The sequence below is a fragment of the Notamacropus eugenii genome, chromosome 7, assembly GCF_028372415.1.
Source record: "Notamacropus eugenii isolate mMacEug1 chromosome 7, mMacEug1.pri_v2, whole genome shotgun sequence".
Lineage (NCBI taxonomy): Eukaryota > Metazoa > Chordata > Mammalia > Diprotodontia > Macropodidae > Notamacropus > Notamacropus eugenii.
This window is the reverse complement of record NC_092878.1, coordinates 101277098-101299145: the sequence shown is the minus strand read 5'-3', so window position 1 is coordinate 101299145 and position 22048 is coordinate 101277098. Positions and strand designations below refer to the sequence as shown.

At 41.1% G+C, this 22048-nt stretch overlaps 1 protein-coding gene across 1 annotated transcript in view; it reads left to right on the top strand.

Annotated features, from left to right (window-relative positions):
- The first annotated feature begins 1992 nt into the window (after nt 1-1992).
- DCTD (dCMP deaminase) overlaps nt 1993-22048 on the top strand; it is a 42194-nt gene continuing 22138 nt past the window's right edge. Inside the window, exons 1-3 of the mRNA XM_072624974.1 lie at nt 1993-2088; nt 4461-4575; nt 5927-6062. Coding sequence (XP_072481075.1) covers nt 2066-2088; nt 4461-4575; nt 5927-6062 — 274 coding nt within the window. The 5' untranslated portion in view covers nt 1993-2065. The remainder of the gene's footprint in view (nt 2089-4460; nt 4576-5926; nt 6063-22048) is intronic.

Below are 22048 nucleotides of genomic sequence, written 5' to 3'. Positions count from 1 at the left end.
AAATCCTATGAATTTATGCACTTAAAAACATTATTCTGAAAAGGAGTCCTTTGTCAGATGGCCAAAGGAGTTGGCAACACAAAAAACATTAAGAGCTCCTGCCTCAGATGAATCCCACCCCCACTCAATTTAAACTGCCCTAGGCTCCTGAATTCCCATTTACAATTCTGGGAATTGGTGATATTATCAGGATATCAGATATGGCTGGGAGAAAAGGAATGAAGATCGGACTTCAAAGGAAGTTTGGAGAATGAATGTGGAGGCTAAGAATTCAACATTTTTCACAACAAATGTTGGTTGCAATGACATATAAAAGTAAACATTTGTCTAAAGGAGCTCATAGTTGACTTGGAAAATAATCAGACTTGCCTATGTTGTGCATTTGAGCCCGAGTTTTATCAAGGGCAGGGTTGGGGAACCTGTGACCTTCTAGGTCTTTGGGTGCAGCTTTTTGACCGAGTCCAAGTTTTACAGAACAAATCCTTTTATTAAGACTATTTGTTCTATGAAGTTTAGATTCAAAGGGCTGCACTTGAGGACCTAGAGATCCACATGTGGCTTTGAGGCAGCAGGTTCCCCACTCCTGATCAAGGGGAATAAAGAATAAACTCTATATTTAAAGAAGTCCTTTTCCTTTTGCTTCTGCAGCCTCTATCAAGAGCAGTATATAATTTAATTACTGAATGCATAGGCTGGACCATGGAGAGAAATAATGATGTGTCTGCCGTTGTGAGAAATGAGATAGCAGCCAACTGCTCATTCCCATCATTCTTCCTCTGTTGGACTAAATTAATATAGTTAACAAGCTTTTGTTTGGATTAGCAGCTCACACGTCTGATGCACAGATCTGGACTCATGATTATTACCGTATTTATTACTTATTGATTGCTGACAGTGCACTCACCCGGCACATGAGAGAGAGGAATTCTTTTGTCATTTTACTATGCCTATGCCAATGTTCAATTTAATTCCACTTGGCAGACATTTATTAAACTCTTACTCTGCACAAAGCATGGTGCTAGTAGGCATTGGGGGAAATAAACCTTGCTACTACGTTGTCTACATGGAGTTTATGGGGTAATAGGGGACATGTGCCCTCTCTGCAACACACCAGATTTAGGGGGCACTAGTTATTTTGAGACCAGGGGTGTGGGTCACCAAGCTTCATGAAATAATAGATTTAGAGCTCCCACAGCCATATAGTCCAACCTCCTCGTTTTACAGATGAGGAAACTGAGGTCCCGAGAATTACAATACTTTAGGTCACAGCGCCCCGATCATCCTACCTCGTGAACCCACCTCTAATTTTATTTCTTAGGGTTTTGTTTTTTTTAAAGTAAAGGGCAACCTTTTTATTCTGCAGATGAAAAACTAAAGCTCGGAAAGGTGAATGGACTTCTCCAAGGTCTCCAAGGATTTCAAAAGAAGCCAATCTTATTTCCACAGCCTGTGCATTCAGGCCACTCAGCAGGCTAACAGGAACACGGACCTTTGGACTTCTGGGCCCGGTTCTGGCAGTTATCGCCCACTGTACGGCCAGCCTGAATCTTCTAAGGAATCAGCACCCCGCCAGTTCTGGCCTCCCTCGGGCCGCGCGGGGAGCCCCCCATCATAGCCCCGTGGTGCTCCCTCCCACGGCCGGCCTCCAGGAAGCTGGCATCTCCCCTAAAAAGGTCCCGACACTCCAAAGGAGGGGGCTAGCGGCCGCAGAGAAGGGGGGGCCGCGACTCGGAGCGCGAGCAGAATCCCGGGGAGCCCCCACCTCCACCCCTCCCTTTTCATTCTTTACGCGGGAGAAGCTGCCGCTAGTTTGCCAGCCACGTGGCGCAAGAAGGTGGAGGCGGGGATGGGGTGGGAGGAGCCGAGGGTGAGGAGGCGTGGCCGGGCTCCCCTCCTGGGGGCGGCCCCGCGCACACGCGCAGGGATTGGGCCTTCGTGCGCGCAGGCTCCGCCCCCGACCTAGAGCACGCCCCCAGACCCGCCCCCAGACACGGTCCCGCCCCCGGCTCCTCCTCTTCCCGCTTTTGTTGTCTGCGCGCGAAGGTTGGAAGGAGGCTGCGGCGACATGAGCGGGGACCAGCTCGCAGGGTACGCTCGGCTCTCCTCCCTGCCCCTCCCTTCTCTCCGCTCTTCTCCTCCTCTCCCTTCTTCCCTCCTCCCCCCGAGCGCCCCGCGGTTCCCACGCGCACGAGGCTCCCGGCTCCCGCACAGCTGGGGGGCCTGGCGCACAGCGGGGGGGAGTCCTGGCACACAGCGGGGGGGAGGCCTGGCACACAGCGGGGGGCCGCCGTCCCGCGGCGGGTCTAGGGCGCCCCTGTCGCCATCGAGCCCGCTTTGAAGGCCCCCTGCGGACCGAAGGTTCCGGGCAGGGGGAGCGTTGGGAATTTTCGCCCTGTGTTCACCCCCAGGCCCACTGAAATACCCCGGGAATGAGGCAGACGGCGGTGTAGACCTTGAGGGCAGCCTTGAGCGGCCTGCCGAATTAGAACCCAGCTTGGAAGTTCCCTGCTGTAATCATGACGTCAGTAGCCCCGGTAGCCTCCCAGTTTGCAAAGCCCCTTCGTGACCACGGTCGCCCACATTTGTGCAGCAGCCTCAGAGTTTGTGAAGGGCTTCGCCTGTGTTGTTTCATTGCTCCTGCAGACAACCCTGTGGTGTAGGCGCTGTCATTCCCATCTTACAGATGAGGAAACTGAGGCCCGAGGGCTTGTCCAGGTAACAGCGAGTAAAAGGCCGAGACAGGATTTGAACACAGATCCTTATTCCGAAGCCCCCCCTGCTATCAGTTATTCCAAGAGAAGCCTTGGGATATGAAACTTGGGGATATTCCCTGTTAAAGGAAAAAAAGGAAAAAATTAGCCCTTTGGGAGTCCCTGATGTGAATTCAGAATAACTGTTCCCCCACTCTTTCTGCCCCAATTCAGGTCAGTTGATTTTCAGTATTAGGGACCAGCCTAGAGGAGGATTGAGGGTAGACAGCACGTCATTGCCTTCTGTGAAAAATCAGTCCAGAAAACAAGCAATCATTAAATGCCTGCTGTGTGCCATGCCCTATGCCAAGTGCTGAGACAGAAAACCACCCCCAGGTTCCCTTCTGTTGGAGCATGGGCCTTAGCCTCTTTGCAGGAGTCTCTGTTTTCTCCTGCGAATACTGTTCGTGCACCTGCTGGGCTGGGGACGGGCTAGTTTTCTTTTTCTCTACACTTTCATGAAGCAGTCACCGTAGGAACAGATTTATACAGCGCTTGAGTGTTTGCAGAGGGCTTTCTGTAGGTTATCTCATTTCAGCCTCAAAACGGTAGGCCGCAGTTATCCCCATTTTACAGCTGAGGGAAGCCGACTCAGCTTCAGTGACTTGCCTCTGATCACCAAGGTGAATAAAGGGGAGAGGGGGATGCTGAGCCAAGCTTTTGGAAGCCCTCCCCTTCCTAGACTGCTTCTCTGTGGTTTCCACATGACTTGTCTGCCACGCCTGATACTTGAGCACAGACAGGTTCCCCTTACCTCTTTTCCTCGATGACCGTCTGTGAGCTGATATTCTTGGTCCGCTTTCGTGAGCTTTAGCCCATTTATAGTTATACTACTGTCAGTCAGCAAACCTTTATTAAACCTTCACGGTGGCACCATGAAGGAAGGTCTTAATTTATCTTCATTTCCCATAGCCAGAGTGCCTTAGATCATACAGTTCTTGCAAAGTGGTATAATAATATTAATTAGCATTTAACATAACTGACATTGGCACTAACTGTGCCAGGCACTGTGCTAAAGTGCTGTACTATTATTATCTCATTTGATCTTTATTTTGCGGATGAGGAAACTGAGTCAAATAGTGGGTAAGTAACTTGTCTAGGATCACACAGCTCATTATTGTCTAAGGCTGGATTTAAACTCAGGTCTGACTGACGCTAGGCCTAATACTTCATCCACTATACTACTTAGCGGTTGAGCAGATTTTATTAATCTTACAAATGAGGAAATTGAGGCACAGTGTTGCCCAAGTTCATATAACTAGAGTCAGTAAGTTGATTTCTCCCTTGCAGAGGTTACTGCTTCATCTTTGGCTGTTGTAAATTGTTTAAGTTACTTCTAAAGAGAATTGTTATATGGATTGTTGTTCAGTCCTTTCAGTTCTGTCACTGTGTGACCCCATTTGGGGTTTTCTTGGCAGAGATACTGGAGTGGTTCGCCATTTACTTCTGCAGCTCATCTGACAGATAAAGAAACTGAGTCAAACAGTTAAGTGATTTGCCCAGGGTCACACAGCTAGTAAGGGTCTGAGGCCAGATAGGAACATAGGAAGAAGAATGTTCCTGACTCCAGGCCTGACTGTGCGCTATGGCACCACCTAGCCAGGACTGTTGTGTTGGTCAAAACAACCTGTTTGCTTTTTCTCAAATGCTGGACTTTTAAATTTCTTCCTCTTCATCATCATCATTGTATTGCTTCTGTTGTATCTGCAGCTCGGGCCACAGTGAAACAGCTTGTAAAAAACGGGACGACTATTTGGAATGGCCTGAGTACTTCATGGCTGTGGCCTTTTTATCTGCCCAGAGGAGCAAAGATCCAAATTCCCAGGTAAGACCATTTTGCAGAGTGTAATTCACTCACACTCACAGAGATGCACATAAATGCATTAATGGTCAAAAAGGGAAAACTTAGAAGACTAACCATTAATTTTAAGATTTAGAATAAGTCTGCTCTCTCCACGTTCGCAGTTTTATTTCTTCTCTTACAGTTCGCTGCCCGAGTACATTGTTAGATTCTTCAGTTAACTGCCTCATTGCAGCAGGAATTTGTTGAAAGACTGTGGTGGATGGTTGGGTCAGGATTGAGGAATTTTTAATCAGTCAATGAAGAAACATTTATTAAACACTTGCTTTGTGTGAGGCCCTGTGCTAAGGACTGGGGGTATCGATACAGAAATAGAGGATATAAAAATCTCATTTTTAACAAGATAGAGCACCCTGTGATGTCTTCTACTTCAGTGGCGCTGGAGTTAATTGTATTTCTGATTTCATTAAATTTTTCTGCTTATAATAGTAATGATAAATCAAGGGATCTCTCTTGTGGACTATCACAGTACTTTCTGTTTCTTATGTGTTAGCAACGCCTGAGGCAGGATTGGGACCCAAGTTTTTTCTTGACTCTGAGGCCACATTTATACCCACTATACCATGATGCCTTTCAGGGTCATTATCAACTATCTTACTGTCCCACTGGATTGTAAACTTGTTGCGGGTAGAAAGCATGTCTTAGTCATCTCTGAATTCCTTTATTGTCTAGCAACATGACATCTTTATTTCAGTAGATAGAATGCTATATCTGGAGTCAGGAAAACTTGAGTTCAAATCTGATCTCATACACTTACTAGCTTTGTAACCATGGCACATCATTTAACCCCTGCCTCAGTTTGCTCATCTGTAAAATGGGTAAAATAATTGTACCTACCTCCTAGGGTTATTGGAAGGCTCAAATGAGATAGTTGTAAAGTACTTAGTGCCATGCCTGGCACATAGTTAGGGCTATATAAATAATTATTTTATTGTTATTATTTTTAAAAAATTTATTAGTTACTGTTGTTAATTCAGTGCTAATATTTTTTTAAGAGCCCTAGTTAGAGCCCAATTAGGTAACTGGCTAGGTTTGTTTCTCACAGCTCCTTTGGAAGTGATGATAATAATTATAAAGCCAACATTAATATGAGACTTAGACATTTGCAAAGTGCATTATACATATGGTACTTGACACTCATAACTACTCTTTGAGGTAGCTACTAGAGATATCCCTATTTTGTGGATGAAGAAACTGAGACTTGAAGAGCTTAAGTGATTGCCTTAGGGCACACAGTGAGTAAATGACAGAGGTAGGATTTGGACACTAAATCTGCTTCTCAAATTGAATTGAAACCATTTTTTTTCCTATTTAGGTCGGTGCTTGCATTGTCAATGCAGAAAACAAAATTGTTGGAATTGGGTACAATGGGATGCCCAATGGGTGCAGTGACGACTTGCTTCCTTGGAGCAGGGCAGCTGACAGTAAACTGGACACCAAGTACCCTTATGGTATGGAACATGACCTGATCTCTGTGATAAATGTGTTTCACTTCAGATCTGGTATTAAATAGGGGAGCCAGACAGAAATCTCTCTCCCTTTTTACCTATCAACAGCTAGGGAAGGAAAATCCTGTTAAAATATGTGAATCTGTTGACCCTACCTAACCCTCAAGTGCCACAGAGGTCCAGCAGATGGAGGGACAGGAGGGTAACTGTATCCAGGGCTCCACTGTATACAAGTGGACACTTGGTAAATTTCATTGACGGATGCTGTACAGACAGAGCCAGGGACACTGATAGAATGTGCCTGCAGAGAACCGTAGCCAAACAGACATTCAGAAATGATGGGAGCAAGTTCTCTGTGGCTCCTTGGTTTACTTTAGCATCATTAGAAATGTTGAGAAAAGGGGTAAGGTGGCCTCCTAGCCAGGGCACTGCTCTTGGATGGGGAACCTCAAAAGCCAGCTGATGCCAGCTGAGCCATAGAGGTAAATAACAGACAGGGATGACAGAGGACGTGGAGAAGGTGAATCACTGTTATATTATTGTGTGCTGCTATCCTGTGCTACTCCATAATGGTAAACTGCACTATTGTTATCGCTAGGTGTGACTCTTCTGCCTTCTGGCCTCTCCAGGATTGAACTAGTCGCCTTCCTTTGTACAAGGAAAGTTGGGTAGGATGCAAGTGAGCAGTATGGGATGAGTAAGGAGTTATCAGATTGTAGAAGACCTTCAATGCCAGGTTAGAATTTGGACCTTATTTAGTAGGTAACAGAACCATTGAAGGCTTTTTACAGATTTATAGGATCACAGGTAGATAGTCAGAAGGGACCTAAGAGGCCATTGAACTCCCCATTTTACAAATAAAAAACTCCTTTTTGGTAGAGTCTCCTCCCTCCATTTTACAAATGAGGAACCTGCTACATAGAAAAGTTAAGTGATTTGCCTGAGGTCACTCAGGTGTTAAGTGGCTCACCTGGAATTTGAGGTGGCACAGTGGATAGAGCATCAGACCAGAAATACCTTAGTTCTGTCTGTATGTCTGGCCTCAGACATTTACTAGCTGTGTGACCCTGAGCAGGTCACTTAACCCTGTTTGCCTCAGTTTCCTCATCTGTCAAATGAGCTGGAAAAGCAAATGTCAAACCTCTTCAGTATCTTTGCCAAAAAAAGCCCTAAATGGGGTTACAAAGAGTCAGTCACAACTGAAAAACAAAAACCCACTGTGTTTCCCTTGTAAACATCTGCTTCTTCTCCTCCTTCCATTCATTGCTTCTCATTCCACCCTCTGAGGCCAAGCTCCAAGGTAAATGAAATGAGTTATCTTATCCTTACAGTCTTCTCTTCAATTTAAACATCTCTGCTTCTTCCAACCATCCCTCTGATGGCAAGACTTTGAGTCTTCTTGCCCTCATCAATCACCCTTCTTTTGATATTTTCCAGCTTGTCAGTGCCCTTCTAAAATGTGACTCACCAAATGCTCCAACCATAGTCCAACTAGGGCAGGGCACAGGGGGGGTCTATCGACCAACTAGTAAGGATTTATTAAGTACCTACTATGTGTAGGCACTGTGTTTAGGAGTACAAAGACTGAAGTAATCTCTGGACTTGAGGAACTTAGCATTCTAATGGGAGAGAAAACAAGTATGTGTCTAAGTATATTTAGTAGAAACATAAAGTGAATAGAAAAGATAATAAAACAATGGAAAATAAAATACATAGAAAATAGTTAAATACAAGGGAGTTTTGGAGAGAGGATACTAGTAGTATGTGTGGAAAGGCATTAGGAAGAAGATACTTGAACTGCATCTTTTTAAATTTACGTTTTTTTAACATTCTTTTTTTATTTTTGAAGTTTGAACGGCAAATTCTTTTTCCCTCCAGCCCTTCCCTGACCCATTGAGGAGGCAAGCAATATAATGTCAGTCATGCATGTGAAGACATGCAGAACATACCTTAAAGGAAGGGCAGCTAGGTGGCACAAATGAGCTAGAGACGCAAATGGACGAACCACTCCAGTAGCTTTGCCAAGAAAATCCCAAATGAGGTTATAAAGAATCAACAGAAGCAACAGATGATTCCAAACCCATCATGTTTTCCATTGTAGCCATATGCTTCTTTATGTCAGGAATCAGGAAGGCTTCATGAGTTCAAATCCAGTCTCTCCCACTTGAATGTGACCTCCTTGAGGGAAAGACTATCAAACATGACCTTAGACACTTCCTAGCTGTGTGACTCTGTTTGCCTCAGTTTCCTCATCTGTCAAATGAGGTGAAGAAGGAACTGGCACACTACTCCTATCTCTGCCAAGAAAACCCCAAATGGGGTCACATAGAATCAGACATGACTGAACAACAATCATTTTTCTCCTTTTTTTGTGTCTTGATTTTATTTTAAAAATTATTTAGTATTTTAGTTTTCCCCAGTTACATGTAAAAACAATTTTTAACACTCACTTTTAAAATTTTGAGTTCCAAATTTTCTTCCTTCTTCCCACAAACAATTTTATATAGGATATACATAATAACTTATTAACATAGTTACAATATATGTTAATATTAGTAACATTACACTATATGTTATTGTATAACATTTCTGTATGTTATACATATATTATAACATAATAACAATAATCTTAAAGGAAGATAGGGCCTTTAAGGTGAAATTAAGGAATGAGGACAGGCCATTACAAAGGCACAGAGGCAGGAGATGAGTATGGTGTGGGAAGCTGGATGACAGTGTAGGAGGGAGAGTTATGATCAATGGGTTTGGAAAGCCAGGTAAGGAAAGGCTTAAAAAGATAAACAGAGAAATTTATCTTATCCTAGAGGCAATAGACCTCTGGAGTTGATGGAGTAGGGAAGTCACATGGTCAGCTCTGCACTTAAGAAAAATTACTGCTCTTGCCCTGTATGACTAAATTTTTGTTATTGTGAACTAAAATTACATTCACTGTTTTGGTTGTCATCATCAGACATCTTCAGTTCACTAACCTTCTGAGGTCCTTGAGGTCCTTTTTCACAGGAACTGCTGTCTAGTCATATCTCTCCCATACTGTGGGGTTGAATTTTTGAACTCAAGTTCAAGGATTTTTTTTTGACATTTATCCCTATTAGATTTCATCTTATTACATTTGGTCTACAGTTCTAGCCTTTTAAGATTTTTCTGAATCCCAATTCTGTCACTCAGTGGGTTCTCTATCCCTCCGAGCTAGCTTTCATTTCTAACTTTAGCTAACCATGCCATCTATACCTTTCTCTTAAGTCATTAACAAAAATGTTCAAGGCCAAAGCACCGAGAATAGATCTCTGAGGGGGCCCACTCCCCTAGGGGCTTCCCTTTAAGGTGACATTGATCCGCTTAATCACCGTTCTTCCTATCTGGTCATTCAATCAGCTCCAGATCCACCTGCCTAACCTACCTGCCTCATCCACAGGGAAGCATGAGAAACTTTGTCGATATCCAGGTATATCATAGAGTATGTACAACGGTCCTTTGATCTGCCAGGCTCGTAACCCATCCACAGAGGAAATGTGATTAGTCTGGCATCGACTTGTCCTTAATGAACCCATGCTGACTTAGAATGCTCCCTACTTCCCTTCCTGAGTTCTCACAAACTACCACTTTAACAGAGCATTCTGGAATTGTGCCAGAGATTGTCATCAAGCTCACTGACCTTAGGTTTTTTCAGAAATCTTGCATTACTTTCCTATCTCTGGTTCTATGGTATCTCTCCTATTTGCAGGATAATAGGAGTAATATTAAATAATGATATAGTGGCTAATGATACTAGCTGGCATTTATGTAACAATTGGGTGGTGCAGTGGGTAGAGCATTGGCCTGGATTCAGGAAGACCTGAGTTCTAATGTGATTTCAGACACTTATTAGCGATGTGACCCTGGGCAAGTCACTTACCTCTGTTTGCCTCAGTTTTCCTTATCTGTAAAATGGACTGGAGAAGGAAATGGCAAACCACTCCAGTGCCTCCACCAAGAGAACCCCAGATGGGGTCATGAAGTTGGACATACCCGCAGTGACTAAGCAATAGCAAAGATTTGTGTGTGTGTATCATTTTAAGGTTTTTCAAAGCATATTATTTAGGTCGACTTGTTTGAGCCTAACAACAGCCATGTGAGGTAGGCATTATTATTGTCTTCATTTAAATGTGGCAAACTGAGACTTAGGTTGTGACTGACCCAAGGTCACACAGATAGTAAGTATCTGAGCCAAAATTGGAACTCCAGATCTAGCCCTGAAAAGGTCATAGCATTGTAGGATTCTAAAGCTGGAAGGGGTCCTTAAAGGCTGTCTAGTCTAATTCCCTTATTTTAGTACTAATGCTAGTAACAAGAAAAAAACAATTCAGGCTGGCCCAAAAGTCTTAGTGCAGTTTAAAACAAAGCTTCAGTGAGAGCTAGCTTTAGCTCACCTTTATTTGGCACTTTACGGTTTGTGAAACTATTGCCATTTGTTATATCATCTTACAGATGGGGAGAGAGAGATGAAGTGAGTTGCCTGAGATCACATAGGTAGTATTTGGCAGAGGATGACTCCATGTCTAGCATTTTTCCCACTGCTCATCTGGCTTTCTCCAGGAGCAGTTCAGCATTCACACCTCTGCAAGGACTTTTAGATAACTGGGATATGGTTATTTTGATCTTAATAAAAAAAGATTTATAATCAGCTAACATTTCCCATCTGTTGGTCCCTGCTATATGACTTGAACTCACTGAGGGCAGACACGGGGAGGCTCACCACAGAGTTTACCCAATCTTTTCAGACTATGACAGTTTTCTGTTTAGAGGAATTTGTTGGCTAAAGAATTCGAAGAGCATAGAGTAGCCTTCACTCAGCTCTAATTGTGGTGAGCAAAAAATAAAGTGTTAAAAATTGAGTAAAGATTTTGTTTTAATTTGAGTATTTTTTTAATTAATTGATTGATTCTTTAAATTATTTGTTTATTTTTTCTTGTTGGTAGGAAACAGGAAGGGAGGAGATTAGTGGTTGGGTATGTACCCATCCCAACTGTATGTAACATAGACACGTCCCATATATATACATTTTAGAAATGAAAAGGTCACTTTAAAAATCTTGGGTTGAAGTATGTAGATACCAAAGTCATTATTCACCAAGCAGATAGGATCTTGCTTGGAGATAGTTTATTCATTCTTGTGCCTGAACCCTGCTTTGGAATTATATGGAATGGTGAAAAGACCTTAGTCCTAATTCCCTCTTTGGTCTCTGACGTGCCAGTGGCAGTCAAGTAGCAATGGTTACCAAATAGAAAGGAGATTGTATGTTATGGGCACCTGTCTACCTGCTCATTTCCGATTGGTTGTGTGTTATGGGCACCTGTCTACCTGCTCATTTCCCATTGGTTATCAAGTTTCTCCACTGGTGGGACCCTGTGCTTTCTCCAATCACAGTGAGCCTGGGACAGACTGGTAGCAGTCACCCAGCAGCTAAAGCTTTATATACTGTTAAAGGTCTTCTAGTCACCTGAACTGTTGACTTCTTCCCAACTTCGAAAATAGCTGATTTTGTCTATGTTAAGACGCTGCCTTTGTACATGTTGACAGCATACTTTGTGAGCAGTGCTTATGAGCTCTCTTCTGTAAAAAGAGTAGACAGACATCTGTCTGGCTCTGCAGTTTTTTAGTTTTTTGTGTTTTTTTTTTTATTAACTAGTTGTTGAGTTTTGGGGCACTGGTTGACTGTCATTTTTCCACATCTGTGTAGCCCTTCTAGGTTTTCAAAGCTCTTTCCTGTCACTTACTAATTATTCAGTTTCTATCTAGCAACATTAAAATCTGCAGTTTTCTTTAACCATTGATGTACTATAAGAGTGTAAGAGTGTATCAAATGGCTTTTAAAAAACACAGTATTCCATCATAATACACATAAAGATATGTTAAAATTTTAAATAGTGGTAAATGTAATGCTACAAATTAGGGAATTTTTTTCTAGAATTTATCTCAGGAATTTTAGTTCCCCAGGGAAACAAATGGCTCATGGGATCATAGAATGAAAACTGGGTGAGACTTGAAACCATACTCCCAGTATTTGTCTGTCTTAATGTTAGACTCAGAATCAAGGAAACCTGTGTTCATATACTTCCGCTCTGTGAGAGCCTATATTGTCCACAGAGCCCCATGGAAATAGTCTATGCAGGCATTAAGGATGTTGTTGATGAAAACATGAAAAGTGAATAGGTTGGCTTTTGCAGTCAGCTATCTATTGGAGACCATACCTTCCTTTACAGTCACAGGAAAGAGAATAGGATCTCACTGGGTCTACTACTATCTGATTTTAAAAAATATTTTGATTATAGAATAAAATCCAACATTGACTACTCCTTAGATAAGACATCTGCCTTGCCTGCCTTAAATTATGCAAGATTGTGACATGCGAATAAAAAGCCTATTATTATCATAGGTTCTTAAGGTCATTTGCTGGTCATGTGACTATCAGAGAGTCCCTAAATCTTTCTGCACTTCACTTGGAGGATTTTTATTGTAATATTTTGCAGTTTTTGTGAAGAAACTACTTAAAATACTGTACAGAAATTTGAGTTGTTTTTATTTTTCTCAGTTGGTAATAGCAAAGTTTTCCATTCCAATGGAATCTTTGCTTCTTTGATACAACTTGACAGTGGAGCGTTCAAAATGGTATAGCTTCCCGTATGGGTTTCCTCGATTTTTTTTTTTTAGACCCAGCCATTCTTCTGGACTACCATCATTTTGAGTATCTCTTCTGCTTTCTTATGATACAATCAGATACAGTCCCTGTGTGGTGGTCCTGTCATTGCTAATGAAAATAATCATTATAAAAATGGTGACAGGCAAACAGCAGATGTTTATTAAGAACTTATTGTGTTAGGTAGTCATAGCAGACACAGTGACATATCAAGCAATCATTGCCTTCAAGAATTTACTTTCTATTGGGGCGAGTGGGATAGGGAGAAGAGGGTCTATAGCATCAGCACAAGTAAGTACACAAACAAGACTAAGGAGGGGAGAGATGGTCAAGGAAAGCTTTGTAAATGAGATGACCCCTTGCACGGATCCTTGTGAGACAAAGGTCCCACTTGGTGATGATGAAAAAAGAATGCATTCCAGGCAGTAGGGAATGGCCTATACAAAATATGTGCAGGTAAGATGTGCAGCATTGAGTTCAAGGGAACTGCTGATAGTCATTTGGTCAGAAGGTAACATTTGTGAAGGAAAGTAGAATGAAATGATCCCAGAAAATCAGTTGGAACAGGCAGGATGGTAGAGGGCTTAAAATTATGGACTGAGGAATTGGTGTTTTATTCCAGAGTTAACGGGAAAGCCCTGAATATTTTTGAGCTGGAAAATGGCATGGTTTCCTCCATTCCACATTGGTATCAAGTTCCCCATCAGTGAAAGTATTTGAGGGAAGGCTAGATGATGGAGAGAGGGAATGTTTTGGGGTGAATTTGAGTTTAGATATGGGTTGGATTAAATTGGGGGTTCTTAACCTAGGGTCCGTGAACTTTTACATACATACATAGATATACACACAATTGGTTTCTTTTTCATTCTTTTTTTTGCACTTGAGAACAAATGATCAAATGAGATAATATTTGTAAAATGCTTCGCACAATGCCTGGCATGCAATAGGTGCTTAATAAATGCTTTCTCCTTTCCCCTTTTTCTATTCAGAGAAGGGTCCCACAGACTTAATCAAAATACCAAACAGGGTCCATGACACAAAAAAGGATAAGAACTCCTAGACTGCATGACCTCTGAAGCCCCTCCGTGAGTTTCTATGAGCAAGATTATTTGATTGAGGCAGTTTTTTAGTTCTTTTAATCAAGGGTTTTAACCTTTTTGTGTGTGCCATAGTCTGGGGAAGCCCATGGATTCCATATAATAATGATTGACTGCCTATATCCATAATTGAAGAAAATGCAAAACTTCAGTTAGACATGAGTGAAAACAAAAATGTAATTTTTTTTGTCATTAAAGTTCATGATTCCCTGGAAATCTGTCCACAGACCTACTCGATTATTCTAGATGGTTGTGAATTAGGTAAATTTCTCTAAGAAATGGCATTTGACAGGAATATCAGTTGATGTTTGTCCATTTTTCTGATGAAATAGTGTATTTGAACTGATTGGGTTGCAGCGCTGTGTTTTAAGTTGGTATTTGCTTTGACCTTCTCTTTAAGCAGTCAGCGTTCTGACTGTACATGGACAGCTGATTCTGAAATGTCTGTTGGGTCTGTAAGCAATCATTTCATGCCTGTTAAGCCATAGTTGGTTTCATTTATCCAGATGCCATTTATGGCTCACCATAACCAATGAGTGCCTTTTGACGCTTTTTTTAAAGAAAGTATCCATCATGTTTATCCTCTCTCTATCTATCAAGCATACATAACTTGGGGTTAAGGGGTTGGGGTTAGGTATCAGGAAAGGCTTCATCCATTTTGCAGCTTGGTGGGGATGGGGAAGGAGGGAGGGGCACAGTGCAGATGAGGAAAGACTTCATTGAGAAGATAGTACTTGAGTTTCAAAGGAAGGTTGGTGTTTTAAGAAGAGAATATGAATCAAAGTCTTGTGATTCCAAAGTATGCCAGTTTTTTAATTCTAATGAAGAAAATGAAGATTAACCTAGCCCAATTAATATCTTTTTTTCCCCTGAAAGAACAGAAAAATATTGTGGCATCCCTAGCATTAGATGGTGTGAAGACCTCACTGGTTGGTTTTTTTTTTTAAGGGAGATCCTGTTTGCCAGTAAAGTGTCTCCCTCTCCGCTATCTCATCCTCCATTATCAAATGAGATATTTGGGTTTGTTTGTTTTTTTGCTATAATTTAATATTTTTTTACCCATTACATGTAAAAACAATTTTTAACATTTGTTTTACAAAATGAGTTCCAAATTCTCTTTCTCCTCCCCTCATTGAGAAGGCAAGTAATTTGATAAAGGTTATACATGAGCAGTCATGCAAAACATTTCCATGTTAGTCATGTTGTGAAAGAAAACATGTTTTAAAAAAAAACAACACAAAAAATAAAGTGAAGAAAAGTGTCCTTTGATCTACATTTAGACTCCATTAGTTTTTTCTCTGGAAGTGGATAGCATTTTTCATCTTAAGTTCTTCAGAACTGTCTTGAATCATTGTATCGCTGAGAATAGCGAAGTCATCCATACAATATTGCAGTTACTATATACAATGTTTGCCCGGTTCTGCTCATTTCACTTTGCATTAGTTCATATCAGTCTTTCCAGGTTTTTCTGAGATTGTCCTACTTGTCATTTCTTAGAGCACAATAGTACTCCATCACAATCTCATACAATAACTTGTTCAGCCATTCCCCAGTTGATGGACATCCTCTTGATTTCAGTTCTTTGTCACCACTAAAAGAGCTGTTATATTTTTGTACGTATAAGTATAATCTTTTTCTTTTTTGTTTTTTTATCAAATAAGATAATATTTATAAAACACTTAGTAGTAGGCACTTAATAAATGTTTGTTTTCTCTCTGCTCCTTTCCTTCCCTTGCTCCTTCCTACTTTTTCCCCCTTTCTTCCTTTGCCTCTTCCTTCCCTCCCTCTCTCCCTCCTCTCTTTCTTCTCTCACTTTCCTTCCTTCTCCATCAACACCTTTCATTACACCCAACATCGGTAGCAAATCCAAATGTCTAGTGCTCAAACAGCAGCGATACTGAAATGTTTATACTGATGAAAGGCAGATTTCTGGACCAAAACCAAGTTGCAGACTCTTCCCTTGTGAAAAAGGAAGGCGTTCATTTCTCCTGCTGATTTCTTTATCCCCAATGGAAGATCTATTCTAGCAAAGATCTGATGAAAACGCGTGCCACCAAAACAAAGATTCAATAAAGCACAGAGAAGAACGCACATGTCCCAGATAAAGAGAAAGATCGCTGCCATTTTCTTGGGGTTTTCTCCCCCAAGGGAGTAAGATGAGCTTGCAGTTTTCTGACCCACCTAAGGAAAGGGGCAAAAAGGAACTTGGTCCAGGATCAGGAGGGACTCTTGTTACACTTGGGTACATTTAAATAGATGGTTCCCAGACTCATAAGGCCATTGGGCTCATTTCTGACAGCTGTGGAGAAAGTAGTTGACTCTAAACAGGGCCCTTCATCTCAGCTTGCTCCTTTTGTCTGATTTAGTCAAGGATGTTGCCATCTCTTTGACTCTATCCTGTCACCACAGAATTGACTCATGTCCCGAATAGGGAATGGTGGCATTTTTGAATAAAACAGGTGGGAGAAGAGACTCAAGGATTGATTTGAAGAATTTTCTCATTTCTAAAGAAGGACCTCGAAAGAATGAAACTTGAACTGGAAAAGTGCTAAGAAATCTTAAAATTTTGTATTAAGATAACACATTTTTTAAATGCTGCCAGTATGTGGCAGTGGTTGTTTGAATTTTATATTTAAATTTTAATCTTTATTTCCCAGATTTAGCATATTGTTAAGCATGCATACATGTCATTTTAGTGATTACTTAGCCATTTACTTCACCCCTCTTTGAACACTGACATTTTCCTCACTGCCATGTCTGTGATATATTTCTTTGGCATCCAAAAGGTTAGTCTGGAGAAACTAATTTATCAAGAAGTTAGGAGGCTGATCCTCTTTAAGCTGTGACTTCCTTTGCAACTTGTAAGAGCTTCCTAGTAATTAAGATCAAATTTGTTCTTGCAGTCAGTTGAAATGGAATGCCCTCTGGTTTTGTGAGGCTGATCCATAGATTTGATGATTTACTATGTCTTTTTTTATTGCAGAATTTAAATTTCAATTAGAGCTTAAAGTACGAGCAAAATGCTTGTTTTAACATATTGTGTCTTTGCACGGGCTGCCTGGTTTCCTTCATTCTCCATCTGCAGGGTAATCTCGGAAGAGCCTAGGCTGACAGCCAGCCTAATTAGAGATTTTTTGCACAAAACAACAGTGTATCTGATGAGGAAAAGCTTTGAGGGATTTTTACAGAAAATAAATCCAGCAGATCACCTATAAATATTGAAGGTGGGGGAATAAGATCCTCAAGTTTGTTTATAGATAAATAAAGGCCGCCTGTGGATGCAGACATTCATAACCATCCCTTTCTGGCTTTCTAACAGAAGTGGGTTTGCCCGAGCATGTAACTGTTTGTAAACAGCAGTTTCAAGAAAAGAGCATTTAAGTAATGATTTTTTTTTCTTTTTGCTAATTTGCTTTAATGGGAGTATGTGCATTTTAATCTTTGATTACAGAAGTTGAATTATTGGGGACGTGCTAGAGAACAAAACTGTAAAATGAGAAGCAGGTCATGGATACTAGAATTGTTTTCTCAGACTCTTAGGAAGCCCAACTGAAGGACTGTCTTTAGAGAACCTGAGATATCAGAAAATCCGGTGGAGATGCTGCTTCTACAAGGATGTAGGGGTGTGTTAGCATTTTCATATCATGGAAATTTATCAGAGCATAAAATTCAAACTGGAAAAGACCTTAGAGGTCATCGACTCTCCTCCCCTTTATATCACGGAAACTTGAGTCCCTGAGAAGATAAGTGATGGACCCAATGCCATACTGTTAGTAACAGAGTCAGGAGCTGACCTCATGCAGTTTACCCAGGTTTAACATTCTTTGTACAGGGCCAATTTCAAGTAACGTCCTCCACATTTGTACCCTGGCTCATCTGACATTTATCTCTTCATTGCCGCTGATTGAAAGGGTTTGCTAAGAAATTAATAATCCACATAAGACTTTGGGGGCACATTCACTGATTTTAAGTACTTTAGAACATTAATTGTTGATATGCAAATGAATGCTGCTAATTATAAATGTATCCTATCTATTCATTAAGGATGATGAGATTTCTACTTGGAAATACTTTGTTAACAGTTGGGGTTCTTATCCAGGCTTTGAAAATAATGAGACTGCAATTCTTTAAAACAGTCTGTAAACAAGATATTGTACTAACCCAGTCTGGCCTTCTCCCATTATCAGGCTGAATTAGTGAGGTTTATTTAGCTTTATCATGGGGTTTTTGTTTTCTTTGTTTTCTGGAGAATCTCCAGTTTACAGGATTTATTTAGGTATGATTAAAAAATGGAATTCTTAGGCATTCCTTGAATGTAGACATAAGAACCAAAATTTAGTTCTTGCTAATTTCAGGATTTATTTGTATCATTCTTTGCTTTGATGTTCTTGCAATCTTTCTGATATAAATTTGCATGTGAATGTTTGTTAATAAGCTGTTACTACAACCTGCACCCCCCAAAAAACGACAAAATCAGTGTGGTTTAGTGACCCCATATGGGATCAGTACCCCCAGTTTAAGAAGCACTGAAGGGGTCAGGAGTAGAAAAATTTTCAGAAGCCCTGTTTAGACAGCACCAGGAATGTTGGTCTTGGAGTCAGCCCAGCATTCATATCCCAGCTGTAGTATTTTACTAGTTGTATGACTTTGGGGAAAGTCACTTCTCAGGTTCATTTGTAAAAGAAACTCGAAATACTTGTATTCCCTGCTTCCCAGGGCTGTTGTGAGTCTCTGATGCCATCATGGTTATAGTGGGGAGTCAGAGGATATGGAGGTATGGGACCTGGGTTCTAATCATGATTTGACCTCTAAAGTCCAGCTATGAGCCTATAAAAGTCCAAGAAATCCTGGTTCTGGCATTTTTACTGACCTGAATGACATTGAGTGGGTCATTTTGCTTCTCTCGGTTCCTTTTTTTCCTTATTTGTAAAATGAGAAGGTTGGACGAGGCGACATTAAGGTCTCTTCTGTTTCTGAGTCTGTATTTTGCAAATACATGTTAAAGCAATTCCTAAGCAGTGTTCTAGGAGTAGAATAGTTGCTGATCTGAACTATTAGGGGGAATATTCTCATCTGGAGCTCCTCCCCACAATAATAAAATCATAAGTCTACACCAAAAAATTATGTAAATATAAGAGATTGTTATATATATTTTTCCTGATGACATTTGAAAATTTTGAGTAGAAAGAGGCCCACTTTGGGAGCCAAGAAAGCTGGATCCCAATCTCTTCTCCAACACTAACTAGCCACATGACCTTGGGCAACACAACACAAACACATTTAGGAGCAATAATACTTTATTTACCTTTCTTTGCCTCAGTTTCTTTATTTGTAGAATGGGGGTCCGTCTCAACCCTGTGAGTCACTTTCTTTTTAAGTTAAAACAGTCTAATTATTAGCATTGGGATAGTGCTTTTTCAAATCTGAGCAGACATTGTTTTTCTAACAAATAAAGAGTTGTTAAGTTATAAGGAGTCCAGAAAATATCAGGGAAAGTCAGAGCCACAGAGCTGTAAACAGTGTTTGGTAGGAGTAGCCAGGGGTTGTATTGATGAAAATGAGCCACATTTCATCAGCTGAGCCTTTCAGACATCTCAAGATCTGTTTGAGTGCTAACAGAGATGTAAAAGTATCTTTTCTTCCCTTCCTCCTCCCTCCTATTCCCTGTTTAGGTGAAGAAATAGAAAGCAAGGAAGAAATAAGTAAGTTGGAAAAACTGTATAATGGGAAATAATTTGGTGGAGAGGAAACTGAAATATACACATATATGTATATATACATGTATATGTATACATACACACATGTATATATCCATATCTGTGTTTATTATCCACTTGTCTATTTACTGTTGACCAAAAACAGTATCACAAGTCTATAAGGCATACATTGCAACTGGATTTATTGCAAGAAAAGACACATGCATGTGGGAATTCCTTGTACCAAAGAGCCCAGCAGTGCAGGGAAAGTCTTGATATTTAAGTTATAGGGCAGTCATAGGGGAGGGGGAAAGGATTAATCCCCTCCTGAAGGGGAGGAGGAAGGTGATGGCAATAGCTGCATTCTTTTCCCTTGGGAACTGTTGGACCGTGAAGATAGGATGGTCTGCTTATCTACAAGGGTCTCAGCTGCACAAAAAACGTTTCTTGGTTTGGTGCAGACTGATTGGTGTCTGTCTTGACTCCCATGGCCACATAGGGAGTCCCCCTTGAGGTGCAAATAACAAATTATGTCAGCTCAGAGGGAGTGCTTTTTCCTTAACACGTTTAGGGTCTCCTGCATATTCTAGGTCCAGTGTTTCTGAAAAATATAGAAACTCAAGAAGACAAATTCATTGGGGTCCTTAATTCTATCTGTCTGTTGGTCTGTCTTTCTTTCTTTCTAGCTAGCTAGCTCAGAATCTGATAATTGAAAAGGACCTCCGAGGTCATCCCCAGGAATATACTCCGTCCCATCCTTGTCCACTTGGAGACCTCCATTGATGAGGAACTCGCTGTCCTCCTAAGTCAAACCACTTGCTTTTGAAAAGCTCTAATACAGAAGTTCTTAGCCTAGGGTCTGTGAACGTGTTCCTTTTAAAAAATATTTTTTGTTAACTACATTTCAATATCATTGGTTCCTTTTACAATCCTATGTATTTTATTTTCTGCACTTAAGAACGTTATTCTGAGAAGGGGCTGGTCCACAGACTTCACCAGACTGCCAAAGGGATGCATGACACAAAATACGTTAAGAAGAATCCTTGTGACTGGTTGTTAGGACATTTTCCTTACAAGTATCTAAATCTGCCTGTCTGCATTTCACATCCGTTTGCTCTTACTTTTGCCCTTTGGGGCCAAGCAGAAGAAGCCTAATCTCTTTTTAGTTACTTAAAGGCAGATAGTGTGTCCATCATGGGACTTCTATCTTTTTTAGATTTAGCAGCCCTGGGTCCATCGGCTAGTCTTTGCATGGCATCCACATTATGGGTCACTTACCCTGCTGTAGATATACTTCTACTTTGCCAGCATCCTTCCTCAAAGGTAGTGCCCAGTCATACTCCAGATGTGGTGTGAATCTGAGAGCTGGAAGGCATCTTGAATTAAAGGTCATCAAGCCTAAATCCTCCCATATTCCAAACCTACAGCATCCCTAGGAGAGGATAATTCAGCTTTTTTAATTTCTCCAACAATAAGGAATGAAGCAATTGGCTTAATTTTTCCACTATATTAATATACTTCTTTCTTGTATAAAAGATGGGTGTGTGCTGTGTGTCCCATATAGGTTACATGTGTCCACATGGATTTGTTTAGATGTGGCTCACAGGGAGTCATGAATAGATATCTCTGCTTTACTCTGACCACCCTTCTCCAAGGGAGACTTTGATTGCTGCCAGAAGGAAAGTAGATTGGTGTCAGAGGCTAGATCCTTTGCGCTCTTCAGAGAATGGCACTGGGCTCAGATTATATCTGTCATCCTCCCTAAATATTGTTATCATAAGGGAAATAATTTTTAGGTTCAAGCTCTATTCCTGATCACTCTCCTGTTAACTGGTAATGAGTGCCCAAAGCTATACATTTAAGGCTTGATTCCCTTCCCACCAATGCCAGTTTGACAAAGAATATACGTAGCAAATAGCAAACAAACCTGTTTATCCAAGCTGATAGTAAATAGAAATCAGAGAAAGGATACAAACGAGACATTTGAGCCTCTCCCATATGAGCAAGATATCTCAGTTCATCCAAGAGAAAGAGTCCCATGTTTCACTCAAGGGGAGAAGCCTCAGGTATAGCTAGGGGATAGGGACATGATTGAGTTACCATGTTGGATTCTTTCTAGTCTTCCTCTGCCTTTGGGAACTTGAATGGAGTCTCATGTCTTGTCTTTCAAAGCTTAAAGTCAGAAAACCAGGATCTTTCTCCTTTCCCAAGTGCTTGACTCACACAGGTGTGGAGCATTGAGTAACCGATCTCTGCCAGTGAGGACAGTATTAGGAAAGTACTATTCACATTGAACCAAAAGGCGAAAGTCAGTCTTGCTGTATCTGCCATGTTGGTCGATCTCCTAACTGTTCATTCAGTACAAGCTGTGCCTCTTGTGTGATGCCTCAGCATTGGAGGAAGTCAAATATGTGATTGTCTACAAGTATTGAGGATATAAAGGAAGGTAAAAGGTGGCCCTGCTGTCAGGGTGCTCACAGTCTGATGGGGAAGGAAACATGCAAA